The sequence below is a fragment of the Neltuma alba genome, unplaced genomic scaffold (genome assembly GCF_004799145.2).
Source record: "Neltuma alba isolate B1F8T4 unplaced genomic scaffold, ASM479914v2 tig00011685_pilon, whole genome shotgun sequence".
Classification (NCBI taxonomy): Eukaryota; Viridiplantae; Streptophyta; class Magnoliopsida; order Fabales; family Fabaceae; genus Neltuma; species Neltuma alba.
In genome coordinates this window covers 225460-245919 of record NW_021636324.1, presented here as the reverse complement: position 1 = coordinate 245919, position 20460 = coordinate 225460, and the positions used below count along the sequence as shown (strand labels likewise).

General features: G+C 37.3%; 2 protein-coding genes across 2 annotated transcripts; both read left to right on the top strand.

The window, feature by feature from the left end:
* The first annotated feature begins 36 nt into the window (after positions 1 to 36).
* Positions 37 to 4564, top strand: LOC114716669 (probable L-ascorbate peroxidase 6, chloroplastic/mitochondrial). The gene is given in 14 exon segments (XM_028901700.1): positions 37 to 457; positions 567 to 710; positions 1323 to 1443; positions 1518 to 1618; positions 1706 to 1793; positions 2328 to 2395; positions 2482 to 2568; positions 3357 to 3431; positions 3571 to 3648; positions 3718 to 3822; positions 4034 to 4065; positions 4067 to 4103; positions 4251 to 4304; positions 4401 to 4564. Coding segments are annotated over 14 exon segments (1245 nt in total). The 5' UTR covers positions 37 to 223; the 3' UTR covers positions 4422 to 4564.
* A 9407-nt stretch (positions 4565 to 13971) lies between these two features.
* On the top strand, positions 13972 to 19794 carry LOC114716671 (nitrate regulatory gene2 protein). The gene is given in 12 exon segments (XM_028901703.1): positions 13972 to 14769; positions 14772 to 14798; positions 14801 to 15271; positions 15608 to 15678; positions 15681 to 15916; positions 15918 to 16381; positions 17273 to 17487; positions 17785 to 17833; positions 17836 to 18007; positions 18570 to 18754; positions 18757 to 19292; positions 19294 to 19794. Coding segments are annotated over 12 exon segments (2685 nt in total). The 5' UTR covers positions 13972 to 14624; the 3' UTR covers positions 19408 to 19794.
* The last annotated feature ends 666 nt before the right edge of the window (positions 19795 to 20460 follow it).

Sequence of the window (20460 nt, the reverse complement as noted above, 5' to 3'; positions counted from 1 at the left end):
GGCCAGAATCAGGTGGTGGCGGGTAGGTTGATTGAAGCATCCCGGAAATGGGTCTGTATATATTCATGTGTGTGAGCAAGCATGGTTCAGAGCTCGTAGTTCATATTTCATAGAGGCATCGAGAGAAGCATAGTTGAGTTGTGCAAATTCCAAACTCAACGTTTTGGGGTATAGGGACTGCGTGGTATTGCTGCGAACCGTATATAAAGCCCCTCCCACCGAAATGGCCGAGCGTGTGTCACTCACACTTTCACTGCCTTTACCATCTCCCCAGTCGCCCCCAAGAATGGCCGCTTTTTGTGGTGGCACCGCCGCTTCCTCTCGCTTTCTCTCCTCCGTATCCAGAGCCTCCCTCTCCCTCGCTGCTTCTTCTCCTTCACCTTCCCTCTTTTCTTCCTCATCCTCCCTCAATTGCCTCAGATCCTCACCTCGCATTTCCCATCTCTTCCTCCATCAGGTTTCACTTCTCTCCATTCAATGTGCTTCTCCGAGATTTTTTCGTTCTCTTTCTCAAGCATGAGTTTTCGTTTCTTTTTTCAATTGAAATAATCACTCTCGATTTCCAGCGAAGAGCTGAGGTTCGTGTATCGAGCGGACGATACACCACAGCCTCTGCGCCCAAGTCGTTTGCATCTGATCCCGATCAACTGAAGAGCGCTAGAGAGGATATTAAGCAGATTCTCAGGACTAAGTTCTGCCATCCATTACTGGTAATATTTGTTCACTTTCGACAGTTCTCTGTTACCAACGCTTTGTGGAAGGCTATAACTATTAGTCCCATTATACCTGCACTAATTCATCATCCTCTCTTCTATACCTGTTATTAGGCTTTTGAACTTGTATTGTCTGCGATAGTGAGAAGGAGATGGCTGTTGAAATCTCAGAGATATAACTTTCGTCCTAGAGGCTTCTTTTTAATATATAAATTAATAATCATAGCCATTCATCTTTAATTTACAAGTTTGGTGTATAGAATTTCTGAAGGCATTTAGAACTGACTTATCATTTAAATGCTTACGTTACAACATTTAACACCATAGATGCCTTTCCTGCGAAGCGGGATAATTTATTTTTACTTTGTATTCAAGGTCTGAAACTACGATGCTACAGTTGGATTTCTGGCTTTTGCAGTTTACGATCTGTCCTCAGTACTTTTTGCATACTATAGAAGTTTACTTCAAATCTACATTAATTCATTGTTAAATTAGTACTCTTATACTTGAAGTTTCAGTTTATGCCTTATGGACAGACTGACGTAATTTTTAGTATAGTCCATGCATCAAAATCACAATTTATGATCTGTGTTGCTTGATGCGATATAGATTCGCTTGGGATGGCATGATGCTGGTACTTACAATAAGGATATTGAGGAGTGGCCTCAGAGAGGTGGAGCTAATGGTAGCCTGAGATTTGACGTTGAGCTGAAACATGCAGCCAATGCTGGTAATGTTATATTATATGCTGATTATTTCTGTGTTTGGTTGATGGTAACGTTGCCTGATGACTTTTCACTTTAGGACTTGTAAATGCATTGAATCTTCTCAAGCCAGTCAAAGACAAGTACTCTGGTGTGACATATGCAGATTTATTTCAGTTGGCTAGTGCTACTGCTGTAGAGGTTCTACTTGTTGTTTTACTTCAAGTTTCGCTTTGGACATTTAAATTGGTTGAAAAAAATATATTGATCAATTCCTTGTATGTTTAGGAGGCTGGAGGCCCAAAAATCCCTATGAAGTATGGAAGAGTGGATGTCTCCGGTCCTCATGAATGTCCTGAAGAAGGGAGACTTCCTGGTAGGTGGAACATATTTCTGTTGGGCATTGGGCGTCGTACGGTGAAAGAATATTTTCTCCTTTACATCACTATCGGTTGAAAGACTTGGATTGAATGTGCTGAGATTAATTTGAATATAAGAAAGACCAGGACAATTTTTTTTTTTTTTGGGTGATTCAAATTGCTAGTAATTGCTAAGCTATCAGACTTTCAAAGAGCTAGCCTGGCCATCCCAAGAAAAAGGTGGCCATATGTGGGTTGGTGCCCTTTTTTTTTTTTTTGTGGTATGTGTAGGAAACATGATTGAATACAAAGGCTTCTGTGAATCAATCATCTGTTATATCTTGCGTGTTCTTGTATAGGTATGAACTTTGACTTTATAAGGGGTATTATTATGATGACAAATCACCAAATAAGTTTTCGTTGGTGATTTTGTTTCCTAGAGTTTGACTAGGGTTTACTATATCTTAGTTTCACCTTTATTTAATCTCTTTTCCTTTTTCCCACTTTTTGGTCTGGGGACCTACTTATCATCGGAAATTTTCTTTGTTTAGATGCTGGTCCCCCTTCACCTGCTGACCATTTACGCCAAGTGTTCTACAGGATGGGGTTAAATGACAAGGTAGTTTCTATAATTTCAGTTAAATTGGTATTTTAGGTGTTCATAATATGCCTCTGTTGTTGATGATCAAGTTTCTGCATCTGAAGGAAATAGTTGCATTATCTGGTGCGCACACACTGGGGAGGTCTCGACCAGAACGTAGTGGGTGGGGCAAGCCTGAGACTAAGTATACGGTACATTATCAGCCTTTTTATTCCCCAAGTTGATGCTTGTGTCTGTGGAACTGTAGAAATATATGCCTTTGGACATATGCTACATATTCTAACACTGGGCCATTAATATATGAAGGCCACATATTCTTGTGAAGTTTGATGTCCCTATATTGGCTTTTCCCCGCCCCAAACATTCAGTTTATTTATGATTAAAGTTGCTCGCATATTCCATAATCCTCACAATTAGGCTTTTTATATGAGCTTGTAAATACTAATCAGGGGAGTGAACAAGTGGTTTCTACTGAGCACCAAGTAACAAAGTCTGGACTCCTCGATGATCATTATTTTTGAAAAAATGGTCAGGTTTTGGACTCACTCTATGAATCTTTATCGCCATGGAATTGCATTCTTAGTGAGTGTTGTGGGATTGAAAGTTCTTTTACGTACGCACTTCATAATATAAATCACTTACAACTAAAAAACGAAATTACCTTGTGAAGGTTCTTTCCAAGGATTCTTGAACTTCATAACAATTCCTGTTTGAAATAAGCATGGCCATTGAATATAAGTGCACTGTCTTTAGTCTGAATTTGAGCCACTATGTCCTTCTTGCATAAACGACATGCATCTCACTATTTGAGTATATCAAATATGATCAGTGATTTTAGTTGATTTTTATCCGAGTCTCCTCTGCTTGAAGTTCATAAAATGAAATCATATATGCTGCAAACCTTTTTTTCACTGTCCTTATTTTATTGCTGTCTATGTCAACTGATTGAAAATTTCATGTGCACTATCTTTGTCAACAGAAAGATGGACCGGGAGCCCCTGGTGGGCAATCTTGGACAGTGCAATGGTTGAAGTTTGATAACTCTTACTTCAAGGTCAGCAATCATTATGCTGTTGTTTTCATAACAATATCAGGAGCAGGAGGGGAAGGGGCTTAGGGGCTCATGATTCGCTTTGTAACTTTTTTTGGTTTTTTTAGGAACAAGATTTTGTAACTGTTGTTTATATTTATAGGATATCAAAGAAAAAAAGGACGAGGATCTATTGGTCTTGCCGACCGATGCTGCTCTCTTTGAGGATCCGTCTTTCAAGGTAAAGTGGTTTTACATTCATGGCTCACGTATGGCTACAATCCGACATTGAACTTTGATAAATATGCAGGTCTATGCTGAAAAGTATGCTGCAGATCAGGAAGCATTCTTTAAAGATTATGCTGAAGCCCATGCCAAACTCAGTAACCTCGGAGCCAAATTTGATCCTCCGGAGGTCTGTTCATGCTGTTACTGTTTTGTGATTATTGCCTGAAATAAAAGATGGATATGCTTAGATAACCAAGCAACATGCCCTATTATAGTGGCTTACATAACTTCTGTTGCCTTTATGCTACTTATGCTGTGTGCGCGCGCCTGCCTAGAGCAAATAACTGGACATTAGACCAAATGATCTAACAAAAGCTTAATCTGCATTTTTTCCCCAGGGCATTGTCATTGATGATGTATCTTCGAAGGCTTAACAAGCTTGAAGCAGTCAAGTACTCGCCTGGGAAGGTTGCAATATTGCATCACATATCAATTATTAGTACTCATTTTTTATGATGATTGTCGAGGATTTTTAAGTATGCCTCTGTGAAAGACTTCAGACTGGAAATCACAAGTTGTCATATTCACTGCCTCTCTTTTACTGATTCGTTGCAGGAGGAAAAGCAAGAGTCATGTTTTCTTGCGCTGACGTGGGGTATAATAATACAAGTAATGAAGCCATCTTCAAATCATGTGATCAAGTAGGAGTTGGTAGTCTCTTCGGGAAACGAATAAAAATCTGTAGTGTGCTTGTTTGAATTGCAGAGAAACTGTCTGAGGTCATGAAGCAGAAGATTTAGGCTGAGCATGTAGCAATTAGTGGAAATCCAGATAAGCAATTATCGGCAAACTAATTTCCGAATATTTATGGTGGTCATTGTTGTTTTGGCATTTTTTTCATCCTCAATTTTTTCCCGGCTTCTCTACAATTGCTTTGGCATATGTCCTTGGTGGTTTTAATCGGGCAGTCCAGCAGGTCTATTCTGATCCTATAAAATTCTGAACTTTGACCATAGTTGGACATGGAGAAATAGAACACGGGGAAAATAAGACGTGGCCATGCTAACATCCAGAACCTATTGAGTGGTGGCGTTATCCTGTATTCAAAAAATTTTCAATATGTGGCTCTAAACAAGTATTATCTTATTTTCTTAATATAAAATTTAGATAATTAATTTATGAATATTAAGAAAATTAGGTTAATCATGTGCAATAGTGTAACCTGTTTAATTAACATGTGAATTATTTTGAAAAAAAATAAATAAATATAAAAGATAAAGTTAATCGTAATGTTATAGTTAGAAGTAAATTGAATCTTTAATTAATTTTTATATTCAAGGTTGGAAGTAGTGTTTTTTTTTTCCCCAGCAAGATAACCTAGCCAAGGATGCATAATAATATGCTGAGAGCTAATCAGAAAATTGAAATTAACAAACTCGTTATCTGCTGTCTCTTGTTGGGGATGGATGACCCGTCTGTCTGCACGATCACAGGAGTGTAATATATGATGTTTCATGTACCTATCTTCTCCTTTATGGCCGAGTCAATTCGGGAAACTTGATCGTTATATGCAATTTATGAAGGCACTAGTAGGCTAGCAGCTGAAGAAAATATTAGTGGGGTAGGGAGCCGCCCGGAGAGACTGCCTATGAGCAAATTGGGGGTTATGTGAAAATGATAGCGATCAAAAGGAAAATGGACTTAGTTTTTGGATCATTTGAATGCTGAACTGGTCCACTTGAGTGAGTTAGAATTGGGAATGCGTAAAAAAAAGTTGCAGTCTATTTCTAGCTCCGAATTTTCTGTTGGCTTGTTCTGTGTCTAACTCCGCCCTGATTTAAATGACGTGCGGGGGCGTTTGCTTGCGTTTTTTGAGCCATATCTTCCTTTTTTTTAATGTAAATTCTTTTATGAAGGTGGGACAGAAGAACAGTAGAAGTGATGACTACATAAAAAATGAGTTATTTTCGGAAAATATATTTATAGAAATCTAAATGTCTATAAATACTGGCTTATAACTTCGTAAAACATGGCACTTGATGAGCTCACTTTCAGGTTTTAATGACTTGCGATAGCTGTTAGAGATTAGTTTTTGTGAACAAATTCTGAAGCTTATTAACTCGAAAGGGGCAACAACACGTCAACAAGACGAGTTATGGACTTTTTTTTTTGTTACATACTCGTTATATATTTTGGATACTATTCCTTATTTTTGGGTTATTTTCCCTTCAAAATCGTTAAATATTAAGAAAAATCTTAAGAGTATCTGTAACATAGAATTTCTCCTTTTCCCTTCTGTTTTTCCCCCTTGACCCGTCAGAAGACAGAATGGCTGGAGGGACAACATGGTGTTATTTCTTTGAAAAGTCTGAATTGGACTTTCGGCTATGGGCAAAAAGTTGGGGTTAAGAATGGGATTAAAAAAGGTGAATCGTTCTGGCCAACTACTTCGTTCTCTTATTTTATTTTAGAACCCATTAGTATATTCAATGAGCCGTTGAACTGCCTGTAGGTTACTAGAATTATTTAATGTTACTATTATTCCCGTCAGCTCATGTGAATGGTTTTGGTTAGTGGGAGAGATATTCCACTAGAAAAACCCTTTTCTTTCCTTCGTTGTGCGGGCATGCAGAAACCAGTGTACTTGTATTTGGTAAACTTATAATTGATGTAGAAATGAAATTGGGAAGCTAAGTAATGGTTGTACTATATCTCGCAAACATCATAATTTAAAACTGATTTATTCTATGAACCTGAGTGGCAGTCTTATTCTGTGTGATATCGTGACGACACAGGAATCGTACCCGTCTTAGACATATCTTTGGGGCCTTGATCATTTTAGTTGCGTGATATTCATATAATACTAATAAAAATCGAGGCGAAGGGTCCGTATGGACAAAGAAGACATGGGAAAGCAACGCATAACACTTGAATCCATGTGTTGAAAACCAGCGAATAAGTTGGGAAACGCAACATTCATTCACCAAAACACGCATTTTGCTAGGGGAAAAAATTTAATTGTTGTTGTCTGTGATATTGGGCTGCATTTTCCTAGAAATACAGATACCCTTCTCAATTTGACACATTTGCATTTCAAACCCATCTTTTCCCTGTTCGAGACATTATCATGTAATAAACGTGAACACTCCAGATTTGAACCTAGGAAATTAACTTTAGTCAACCCAGATTTGTTTTGAATGAACCGCATCTTTCTTTTGTATTACCCGGAAGTGCGAAAGTTGGGGAAAATCAGGGTTTGGTCCCCATAATTGGAAACATGTAGAAGGCTGTGGTCTTATCTTTTACATTTGTAAATGCATCACGTTTGACAAGCTTTTTGCTGTTGACGAATGATGAAGATTCTCACTTTTACCATATTTCTTTTTATCCTGAGCTTTCCTATGATAAAAGCGAGTGCAAATCTTCTTACCCTTTCTACCACTCACTGCTGTACATAACTCTTTTTATCTGGCAGGCCATTTGCTCTTTCTGCTTTCTTCACAACTAATTATGCAGCATTTAAGCCTCGCCAAAACCACGTTTGCCTTTCTGGCCAGACCACGTTTACACAGTACCCCCAGTTGTATTTATAAATTTCAAATTTAAACAGGGATGCCATTCATTTTATAAATGTTAATTGAGCTTGTTTTATTTTTTTCAATAATCCTTAATTATTTCTCTCTTATTATATTTTTCACACATTCTCTTTCATCTTTTTTTCTCATTTATTATAAAAGTATATCTTAAAAAAAATATTTTTAATATATTTATTATTTTTAGCTAATTAACTGTTATTCGTAAATTAATTATCTAAAATTTATAATAAAGACAAGGGATTATAACGTTGGCGGGTTTGCTTGAGAATGCGTTTATTTTATTGCAACTGCTCTTCTTTTGTGTCAGTAGCCTCACTGCTCTCCCCAATAATTTATTTGGGTAAAAAAAAGGGTCCCTTGAATTAAAACACGCCCATATGTGAGTACGCAGATCGCACTTCAATTATTATCTTGGAATCATCGTTCAACTCTTAAATATTTTATGAGACTATATTTCGTACATAGATCTCTTCATTATTTACTTTTGGACAATAAATCTGTTTGTCCAGATGAGGTTGTAATTTATTCTCAATGTGATAATAAATTAATAAGATTAATTAAAATATATCAACCGTCAGAAGAGTCTAATGATGGTTTTGAAGCAACGGAAATAATTTCTTCAGCCATCCAGAAGCAATAAAAATATTAAATGAACGTGATGTTGCCAGTGGGCAACCGACCAGATAGAACATTGTTAGCTGGTAAAGTTAGTCAAAATTAGTTTTTTTCCTATGAAACCCCAAAATTAACCTTAATAAAGGTTTTCCATTAGAGGAGTTGAATGAATTTGATTAGATAAAAAATTTTATATATAAGTAATTAGAATAGTCAATGAAAAGTATTAGTGCTTTAAACAGTACATGTTATACTGTGAAATATGCGGGAGGTTTTTATAATAAAAAGCACGAGAGAATATCATCATCATGATTACTTAACCATTGGAATAAAATAATAGTGCTCACACAGAAGAAGGAATTTATCACTTTTTCTTCTGCATCGGATGAATAACGCTATTTTTTTTTTGGGGGGGGAGGAAAGGAGGGAATATTTACAGAGGCGGGAGATATGATCAGCTACAATACGAAGGCATGGCAACAAGCTAAGCAATAACCAATAAAATTCATAATTTGGAGGTTCATGACCCCTCCAGAATCATCATGCCGTAATGTTTATTCTTCCACGCTATGATCAAAGTTAAACCCATTGATTAAAGAAGCTTTGAGAGGGATAGAGAGTAAATATGATGAACATAGCAAAATATGGGGTGTAAAAAATAATAAAGTGAACTTTCGTAAATGATGATATTTGTTTTGATTTGATCCCCATTGATTAGCCAGCGATGATTCTCTCTTAGTAGGCTCCCGACTCCTCTCTCATAAATTTGGATTCTCCGCTGCAAGCCAACCAACGTGAGACCATCTTCTGACCTAAACCCTACCCGTTTCCACACCTCGGAGAAAGGGAAGCTCACTTTTCAATTGCTTTAGGCTATATTTGGATTGGTGTTGGATAAAATTAATTTCAAATCTAATTAATTTTTATAACTGAAATTAGAGTAAAAATCAGTTAGTATAATACGTTTTATGTTTGGATAGGTGCTTATAAAAAATCAGTTGGAAAGTTAAAAGTTGTTTGGATGATTAAATAGAAAAGCGAGTTCAGTTGTAAAATGACTGAAAATAACAGTTGAAAAAGTCACTTTTTCCCTATAAATCAGTTAGAAAGGAAGCTCATCCAAACAACTAATTAAGCCACAATAAGCCACAAAGTCAGTTGCACACTTTCCCATATGTTTTTTTTCATCTCCAATAGAGATCCAAACGTGGCCTTAATTGCGTGCCTTTCATAGGGTGTGTATAATGTTTGAGCAATCTTACATTACCTGATAAATTTAAAAAAATAGTTTAATTAGTTATTTATAATATTTATGTATTAATTTGCTTAAAACGTTATCTCTAATTATGTGTATTGTAATTATTTATTGGTTTGAACTTCTTATAATTAATAAGAATATTTCAGAAAAAATATAAATTTAAGAGACAAAATAAATTAATTACTTATATTTAAGATAAATCCAACACTCTCAATTGGTTCTAACATTTAATTACATTTAAAAACTGGAGATGGTAACTTAACAAGGTGAAAATCTTTCAATCCCCCGTACAATCAATATCTACTATTTGAAATTAAAAAAATTCTTAAGAAAGGTCTAGACGGCTTTCCGCGTGGCAATGCGTCTGGTGCATACTTGCACGGACTTTTCATAAGTAACTTCTTTTTAATGGATGGGTAAGCTAACTTATTTTGCTTGGATTTAATTAATGCAAACTGAAAATCACAATTTCAACGAAAAAGTACAGAAGCCGCAAAAGTGCAACGACAGATGTTGTGGCATTAGTTGAAAAAACGACACAACAACAAGGAAAGACGACAGGGCACGCTTTCGGCATAGCTCGCGGCGGGGCCCTCAAAAGTCAAAACGCTGCAGTTTTTTCAGCCCTCACCGATGAGAATTGGGTTCTATTCCCGCGTTAAGTTGTTGACAATGGAGGCTCGAAATCGCGGTCACGATCGAATTTGAACTCCAACTTTGGACATTTGCTTTTCGTGTTTCCCCCGAATTAAAGGACCCTTTATTTTGAAACCTTCAGAACTTTAAACTTTCGAATTTGAGATGCTCAATTTTCTTCATCCAACCAACTAAATATCTCAATATTCTCAACCACAAATGTTATTTGTGTTTGATTTAACTTATTTTGAAGAATTTTATCCCATGCAGAAAAAATCTGCGATAATAATTTGTTTATAAGGCAAAAATATCCTTCTATTGGAGATAATCCTATTCGAGACACTGTCGAGTACTATATATGGACATTTTAAATAGCAAGAATTTGAACCCTAGTTCGTCATGTTATGAGGGACTAATTCCTTTCACTAGACTTAAACTCTGTTAGTTAATATGTTACTACTTCCGGTGCTAATTATAAGAGATAATTAACTAATTTAAGGAGATTAAAGAAAGAAGTTAAATTAGTTATTTGTAATAAATATAAAGTTAAGTTAGTTATTTGTAACAAATATATATACTGTCTTTCCTAAAATATCATTGTTAATCAGGTGTATTGGTTATAACTGCCATTGTTAAAATTTAAAAGGACTACTTTGAAAAAAAATACATAAATATGAGAGATAAAATGGATTGAGGTTTTATATTTAGAATTAAAATAAAAATTAAACAAGATCTTATATTAAGAACCGGAGTAGTATATTAATTTTGTTTCACATGACGTAAAGAAACTTATTTTAAGCTCTCCTAAACATGCACTAACTACAGTCTTGTAATATGCAGAGATGTCTGAGAGGGGAAAAAAACTGTACAAGATTACACCAAAAAAAAAAAAAGAACTGTACAAGAGTTGGTTGGGGAAAAAGAATAATAATAAGAAGACGAAGCATCTCTGTCGTGTTAGTTAAAATGATGCTAGATGAGCGAATATAATAGAGAAGCGGTTAATTAAAGTGATCGTCTTTTTGTTTTTCCTGATGGAGAGAAATTAATTAGGTGGTTAATTAGATTAGATGTGAAAATTTAACCCCAATAACGAAACACTTTGGGGTGATGGTAACTAATTGTCCGCTTCTGCTTCAGGTCTCCTTAAAGATTTTGATTTGGAAAGGACAAGCTCTCCATACATTAACCCCAAATGCATCGTCCCCAGGCCTAAAGTGAGATTGCGCTTTCCATTTAAGTATGGCTGTTCCATCATCATCATTAAACGATGGCGTTTTGTGGCCCACCTTGTTTCCCTTCCCGTCCCGGGTCCTCATTCCTTTGTCAACCTGTCATAGTTTACCCCCTCCCCTTCTGTTTTTTTGGCCCCGTCAAATTGATTGTGCTGCCAGCTATTTAATAAATAAATAAATAGCCATTTCAATTGGCAGCCATGTGGATAACAAAAACATTAAATTTGGTACTGATGGTGTCGGCTCTTCGATGACCTGAAATAACTTAATTTATTTCTTAAGAAAAATTATTGAAACTTGCAGTATTTCCAAATGTTGAGTATAGGTAGATTCTTCTATATAACCCATGAAAGGCTCCTTCACTTTTTATGATTTTGATTTTGTAAATCTAACGTTATTTCACACGCTTGACTGCTGGAAATTGTTAATCAAACTAGTTATCCCGTGGTTCTCGGGCCACCAGTCAACTTTTTTCTTTTTCGAGTTCTTTTGTCGCCAAAGCCTTTTTTTTTAAAAAAAAAAATGTATGTCATTATCGACGTCAAATGTAAAAAAGTGTGCATAGGTCCATTTAATTTAATTACAAATATTTGAAGGTCATCAATCCAATACTATACCAATAATCATATGTGTCTTCCCCACCTGATCTATCAAATCCGTAACATTTATTTGTATTTAACACTTTAGTACAATGATTAATGTAAGGATAAGGCTGATCCAAAAATACGCAAATGCCTGGAAGACATTTCTGCCACCATTTTCAGCAAGCAAGCTAATTTATGGGGTAACCCCTCCTTTAATTTTATGATAATGACATCGAACAATAAATTTTTATTCTCTCCGGTTCTAAATCCGAGGTCTCTTTATTTAATTTGTAAAACCTTAAAAATAGTTAAAATGATTCATTGTCATTAATATGTAAAAAAATTGTGATATTTTAAAAATATATTTATGCAGTATGATTATTAAAATTGAGGCGTAAAATTAATAATGCGTGAATAGACACAAGAAAGAAACAATCCATTTCCTCAACCAAGCTCCTCCTAGTCGAGCTGGTTGTGGCTCTTGAGACATTTTATAAAATAGATTACTTTGGAGTGAAAATTATTATGAGTAATTGGAGAGCCACTTTTTCTTCCTCTTCTTCTCCTTCTTTTTTTTAAATTTTTGGCCACCGATTTTTCCCTTTTTTCCACAGCATGTAAGACACGATTCGTGTGCGGTCAGCGCTATGGTGGTACTTTCCCCCTCCTTAATTTTATGATAATGACATCGAACAATAAATTTTTATTCTCTCCGGTTCTAAATCCGAGGTCTCTTTATTTAATTTGTAAAACCTTAAAAATAGTTAAATGATTCATTGTCATTAATATGTAAAAAATTGTGATATTTTAAAAATATATTTATGCAGTATGATTATTAAAATTGAGGCGTAAAATTAATAATGCGTGAATAGACACAAGAAAAAGAAACAATCCATTTCCTCAACCAAGCTCCTCCTAGTCGAGCTGGTTGTGGCTCTTGAGACATTTTATAAATAGATTACTTTGGAGTGAAAATTATTATGAGTAATTGGAGAGCCACTTTTTCTTTCTTCTTCTTCTTTTTTTTAAATTTTTTGGCCACCGATTTTTCCCTTTTTTTCCACAGCATGTAAGACACGATTCGTGTGCGGTCAGCGCTATGGTGGTACTTTCCTCTCGTTCAATTTCACGTTCCGTCAATTCTACACATCAAATTCACCACAATATATTATTAATGGATAATAAATAATAAATAATAAATACGAGACTCACTGTTCAACAAATATAACCAGGAAAAAAAAAACTCTTATATAATAATTATATACACACTATACACACTTTAAAAAAGGAGTATTTTAATTTAGCCGACTAGCGCGTGTCCCACTCAATAACCTCAGCAACGCAGCCTAATGGTAGGGATTGGAGGTTCGTGGGAGCAATGATGAAATCCCTTGTGTTTTGTTGTCCCTGTTTTCCCTAGCACGTTTAAAACACTATACGCAGTTATATCCTTTGGTATTAAATTTATAAATCTTATCATCAAAATCTAAAATAAGTCAGTCTCGTATAATACTACTTCTACTCTTTAATATAAGAGTTAATTAACTAATTTGAGTAGATTAAAAAAACTAATTAAATTAATTATTTACAATAATATGTTATTATTTCCTAAAATATCTTCATTAAATCAAGTGTATTGGCTAAAACTACTATTATTACAATGACTACTTTAAAAAAACTATAAAAAAAATTAGATTAGAATTTATATTTAAACTAAAATGAAAATCAAATAATTCTTCAGTTAAAGATGGACGGTAATATCAATAATAACCTTCAGTTAGGACTTAAATAATAATTACCGTCAATTTTACTTCCCCTTCAATTTATTCATGTGGTCTTCCCTCTCCCTCCAGACGCATGCAGGTACAGCACTTGTTTTGCATGACACATCCCAATTTTGCTATTACAGTTTCAGCGCGAGAAGTTTATTTTTTACTTGTGTATTTTTCACCTCATTTTTAGCTTATCACTAGCACGACACAAATTTAGAAATAAAATATTTACGAATCGAATATCTAAACATAATTTCTTCTTTTTCTTTTTTCTCCCACTAAGAATATTACATTGGATTCCAAGCATGCATTTATTATTATAAGGAAATTCCAATTAAAAAGGGTGTACTCCCAAGAAAATGCCAAGGGTTATCATACAGCAAAACCTTAATAGAATATCGCATCATGGTTTGAAAATGCAAACCGAGTGGGACCCCGTTTCATGGAGGGGTGTTCGGCGTCATTTTGCTGTGGCGAATAACCACGTGGAGTGAGACTAGCGGGGCTTATTGGAGTTAGTGTAGGCGTGAACGCACCTAAGCGAAGGGAATTTCAAAAGGGGAGGAAGAGAGAAAAGGCTGAGAATGGTAATTATGAAAGGGTCCGTTACCCATGGCGGGTTCCGCGAGCCTTCTGCTTCCTCTGCAACCCTGCGACTCTGAGATCTAAAACCCCACCCAAACACAAGAACAAAGCAAAAAGTTACAGATCCCCAGCCTCACCGATCTCCATGCCAATTTCTTCTGTTTTTTATTTCATAACATCTTCTCCACCCTCTTGAAACTTAGTAACTTGCTTCTCTGTCTCTGTCTCTCTCGTAACTTGACTTACTGAATTGGAAATGATTCTCCCTCTCTGATTATCTCCTCCCCCCTTCCCGTGGACGGTGATCATTCAACTCTGTTCATCTCAACGGTCTGATTTCTCTCAACTATTTTACTCATTTCCGTGCCTATACCATTCGATAATTAATATACACCCAGAGGTTGAGGAACGTACAGGGGAGTGTATACATATAGTAAGATACTGTAAGTGACCCCAACCCAAGCATGTATTCATATGCTGCGCAGCGCTTGCTTCGCCTGTGTTTCTTTCCATTATTACCCGCTTCCCATCCCTGTCAATATCACTTTTTCCGGCAGACGGGATCAGTTTTGGACGTGGGTTTTCTCATGATGCTTCGTCGGCCTCTGCATTTGTACGGGTGGTTATGGAGACAATGAGTGAGCGTGAAGCTTTCTTCCACAACCCAGGTCGTCGTTTTGGGTCTCTTGGGTGGTTGTTGCTTCTGACATGGGCTGCGGAGCCTCCAAGGTTGATGACTTGCCGGTGGTGAGCCTCTGCAGAGAACGGAGGGAGTTCATCAAAGCCGCATCGGAGCAACGATATGCTCTTGCTGCAGCCCACGTCGCATATTTTCAGTCCCTTAAAGACATTGGAGGCGCCTTCGCAAATTTGTTGATGAAGAGCTTTGATTGGTACCGGGTCTTCATCCCCTAGCTCTCCGGTTCTGACATTGCCCTCTGATGAAGGTAAAGCAAACAGGACCAAATTGAAGGGAAAGAACCCCAATTCATCTTCTTCAACTTCGATTTCGCATTCGGCTCACGAAAATTCACCTGGGCAAGAAGAGGTGGAGGATTCTCACCTGAATTTGTCATCTGGTTCTGATACTGATTCCGACTTAGATTCTTCCTCTGGTCACATTCACATTGAGGAGGATAGCCACGTTCACATTCAGGAAAGCCCCGAGTATGAAGGGGCAGGACCTTCTTACGCGGCTTATTCTCCTCCCCAGAATTGGAGCTATTCTGGGGTAAATACCTACGCTTACTACATGAAAAGGTCTGCGTCTCCTGGGGAGTCATTAGTTTATGAAGAGCCAGAGAGATATGTAGCGACATCTGGGCAATGGCCTGATCCATCTTATGGGCACCAAGGTCTGTACGGAAATGCTGGTTTTTTCGGTTGGTGGAGGATTCTCACCTGAATTTGTCATCTGGTTTGATACTGATTCCGACTTAGATTCTTCCTCTGGTCACATTCACATTGAGGAGGATAGCCACGTTCACATTCAGGAAAGCCCCGAGTATGAAGGGGCAGGACCTTCTTACGCGGCTTATTCTCCCTCCCAGAATTGGAGCTATTCTGGGGTAAATACCTACGCTTACTACATGAAAAGGTCTGCGTCTCCTGGGGAGTCATTAGTTTATGAAGAGCCAGAGAGATATGTAGCGACATCATGGGCAATGGCCTGATCCATCTTGGGCACCAAGGTCCGTACGGAAATGCTGGTTTTTTTCGGTTTTCCTATGGGTTCACCGCCTGGAGGAGATTACCCATACAATAATCGGCCCAGGTCCCTCTCCTCCCGCTCCTGCTCCTCCGGCGCCACCTTCACCCCCTGCAGTGTCCTCTTGGGATTTTCTCAACGTGTTTGATACTTATGATAATGGTTACCCGGGTTACTATTCGCAGAGCAGATATGGGTTTGGTTCATCTGCAAGTAGTCCTGATTCCAAGGAAGTGAGGGAGAGGGAGGGAATTCCAGAGTTGGAAGATGAAACCGAGCAAGAAGTGGTGAAGGATGTTGTCAAAGAGAAGAAAAAAATTAGCAAGACAGAGAACAGTTAGAGATAAAGATTTCGATGAAGGCACTTCAAAGGCTGTGCCATTGCAAAGCAGTAGTGAGGGAAGTTCCAAGACAGTGCCATTCCATGGCAGTGATAGTTCCTTGTCAGCTCATGAAAGAGAAATTAAGCGCAGTCCTGATAGTGATACAATTGTTTCTAAAAGCTCTCCAGAAGAGCAGGTGAGGAAAAAGGGGGTGAGTTTTGAGGTAGATGATGCACCTGTGACAGTGGCGGATGGCGAGTCTTCCAAGCTGAGTAGCTTAACCACTTTGTCTGCTCATGGGACGAGGGATCTTCGAGAGGTTGTTGAGGAAATCAAACATGAATTTGAGACCGCCTCTGGTTATGGAAAAGAGGTTGCATTGCTGCTTGAGGTTGGTAAATCGCCATATCGGTCTAGAGGTGCTGGATTTAAAGGTATGAATAAGATTTATATCTTTTCTGGAGGCGACTTCTTGTCCCTTTCACCTCTCATTTTGGAATGTCTTACCTCTCAGACATATAATGTTTTATGCTTTCTGCGGCTGAGACATGAACTAGCATACGAGACACTTCCACATTTTACTTGCATTTTGGGCGTGATTTTTCCTGGCTTCATCAACATGCTTATGCCTTTACTAGAATTAACAAGAACATTGCAATGCAATAAATAGGCGATTGATATAGTTTTTGCGTGTTAGCTTACACAGACTACCATGTCTTGAATGAAATCTCATTGTAAACTTATAAATCTATAGAAAGTTGCACTATTCATATTTCATTCCTTAAACTTTATGCGATGTATGGGCTCACATTTAGTCAAATGGAAGTGAGGAGAAGACATATACTTAATGTTATGGATCAAGTTTTTGTGGAAATGTATTGTAGGAAAACGTCCTGAGGCAGATTGTGATTAAGCATGAGTTTTGCCGACAGGTTTATTTTAATTTGCCTTATTGTATGGGTTAAGATCTGATTTAGCATCCGTTGTATTCAATTAGTTCCTTTTGCAATAACCACTTTCTTCTTTCTCCTGAAACACATTATCCAGGACTAGAAAGTACTGATGGACTGCAGTAACCAAGTTGAATGGTTATAGCACGAATGTTTTTCCCATTGGTATCTTGAGTGTTTATAATCCATTGGCCCAGTCTCCCAAGTTTTGTTTTGTTTGTTTTTCCCCCCTTATTTTCCTCGGGAAGGGTGAGGGTATCATTTATCTTCTCTACTTTTGAAACTTCATAATGTGAGTTAGAAATATTAGCCACAAATCATGACAATGGTGCATGATGTATTTACTAATATAATGTTTTTTGTGGTTTCGCGCAGTTATCTTTTCCAGGATCTTATATATGATAGCACCTTCCAAGTTACGCTCATATCCTCCATCCAGACCATCAATACACTTATCTTCTAAGGCAATGAAATTGGCAAAAGATTATTGCGAGGAACCTGGGAAAGATTTCAAAACAGCTCCTGGAAACCTTTCATCTACATTGGAGAGACTTTACGCATGGGAGAAGAAATTATATAAAGAAGTTAAGGTATGATATAGTATTGAAATTATTTTGAACATTTTTATTCTTTAACTGTTTCAAAAAGTTCTGCTTTCTTGGAGTTAATGATGTCTATCTGAATTAATTTGCTATAATCCCAATATATCAGAATTAAGGACAAAAGCTTTTAATATATTCCTATGCTATAATTGCCTCTTTGTACTCGTGTGGTATTGGGAAGACTGTCAAAAGATGTGATCTAATTCCAATTGACCTAAAGGTGAAATTGTACTTTGTCAATCTCAATTTGTCCTTGAATGTTCCATATTTTTCACCTGGTCCCAGGAGGAGGAGAGGCTACGAGTTGATTATGAAAAACAGTGCAAGAGATTGAAAATATTGACGATCGAGGAGCTGAATCCAGTAAAATTGATGCCGCTGAGGCATCAATTAGAAAATTGGACACAAAAATCAATATTTGTATCAGAAGTGTTGATGCTATATCGAGTAGGATACATAAATTGAGGGATGAAGAATTGCAGCCTCAACTTTCAGAGTTGATTCAAGGGTATCAAATTACTTCATTTTTTGGCCATGCCCATGTTTATCTATAAGTGCTTGGTAATATTTTTCTATTTCCAATAACAAAAGAAGATTCCGAGGTCAATTTATGCCATCGTATCATGCTTTTTGACATTAGATTGAAATGGAAAATATGTTTTGAAATTTTCTTAGAGCGTCAAATTTTAGTTTAACATCATAGTTGTCATTCATTTAAATTTGAGGTCTAACAATTTGGATGAGATTGCATGTTATAAATGCTGCTGAAGAGTTACTTGCAATTATGATGTATACGTCTTGTGATCAATTAATTAGAATTCGATTTGATGGCTATATCTCATCAACTGGGAGGTGATTGAGTTCTTATGGACTGAATCTACATTATAGTCATTGTCCTTTATGAATTGGTAGGAAAAATATTACTAGTTTCCCGCTTTCAAATATTTGCAATGTTTTTTGCTTAGGTTGGTCGTCAGGTTAAGTGTTTTTACTATAATCAAAAGCCTGTGATTGAAATGTTTTTCTCTCTTGTTAATCTCTATATGATGAATATTCTATTTGGTGGGCAGATTGATTAGAATGTGGAAATTCATGCTCAAGTGCCACCAAAAACAGTTCCAAGCGATCATGGAGAGTAAAACTCGGTCTATTAAGATGAATACTGCTTTGCAAAGAGATGCAAGTCTGAAGGCCACCATAGAACTTGAAATGGAGCTCCTTAATTGGTGCAGTCAATTCAACAATTGGGTTAAGACTCAAAATCCTATGTTCAAAACTTAAATGAATGGCTCATGAGGTGCCTTCTTCGGGAACCTGAAGAAACTGCTGATGGTATTGCTCCTTTCTCACCTAGTCGAATTGGCGCTCCACCAGTTTTCATTATTTGCAATGATTGGTGTCAAGCAATGACTAGAATTTCAGAAAAAGGTGTGGCGGATGCGATGAGTGAATTTGCTCAGAAACTGCATGAACTTTGGGAAAGGCAAGATGAGGAGCAACGCCAAAGGATCAAAGCAGAGTATCTCACAAAAGACTTTGAGAAGCGGCTTAGAACTTTGCGCATGAATATGGGAGGATCAGTGCATGGACGTGAAAAAATTCCAGACAAAACTGCATTGTCACAGGTTCCCTCTGACAGTGGTGTTTCACCACTAGATGATCTAAAAGTTGATTTAGATTCTATAAGAAAGAGATTACATGAAGAGCGGGCTAGACATAAAGAAGCTATTAAGCTGGTTCATCATGCAGCTTCTAATAGTCTAGTAACAGGTTTGGTTCCTATTTTCATTAGACGTTAGAAAATTCACTTCGGAAGTGGTAGCAGTTCACGAGCAAGTCAGGCTTCAAATACTGATATATACTCTTAGAAAACCTTGTAAGTTGATGGGTTTATTGTGGGAGGTTTAGAGAGGAAGGGGATGATGCACGGGCGTTTTATGCCTTATGAGAAGTTTTGCAGCTAGGTCTATTTTCCTTAGAAAGTCCTTGAAAGGCCTTCAGGAGGTTCTGCTTGGAACAAGTTTCTGCAGTGAGGGTTTCGTATTTAATCATGTTGAATTCTTTTCTCCTGTGGCACCCGTTCTATAGTTAGGGGGGAAATCTGTACAGGAAAATTCATTTATTTATTGTTGATTGGTTGTAGTGAGACTGTATATAGATGTCTGCATATGGGTAGGAATAGGATCAGAACAGAGATCTTACAAAAGTTTTAATGATTATAGCGAGTTGAACTATGCTCTAATCCCATGGCAAATGGAAGTTATTATATTTTCCTGCCTGCCTTGTTTTTTCTCAGTAACGTGGTTCTGCTGTATTGAAGTTAATTGGGTGAGCACGGATTTGCGGTGCCCCGGGGGGGGGGGGGTTTGGTTGGCATTGATTTTCACCTCCGCCACGTATATGCATATTTATCGGTGTAATATGTCTCATCACTTTCGGGAGAATACAAATAAAAATAACCGCTTTCCTGTACTCATTTAAAGAGAAGGCACCAGAAAGAATAATTCTTGCTCTGGAAGGCAACCCTTGTCTTTTGTCGGGATAAGTCGCTCTAACAATCAGTCTCTGAAGATTGAAATTGATCGACATGGTTCATTATACTGATGGGCTCGGCTTCCGCATTTCCGATGGGGAGTGAACAAAAGGATTCGGGGGACGGGTTATGAATCTGTGATTCAAAATGGTTGGTTGTATAATTGTGCGTGTGTGAGGAAGCCTGTCGGTCCCTCAAATTTTCTGAATTCAGTTTGGCCCATTTTACAGCCTCCCACTGATTCAGTATGGAACAAAAGGAACACACTGTCACCAACATGATTAGATCTAATTTGGGCCAACGATACCTTGAAAAGTGATACACATCTATCATGTCGCTGGGTCTGCCTAGCGCCCTAACCTACTGAATTACGTACTCATCGGCAAGTCGCGGGCCAACCCGTCAGGTTGGAGAAGTCTGTTATGATT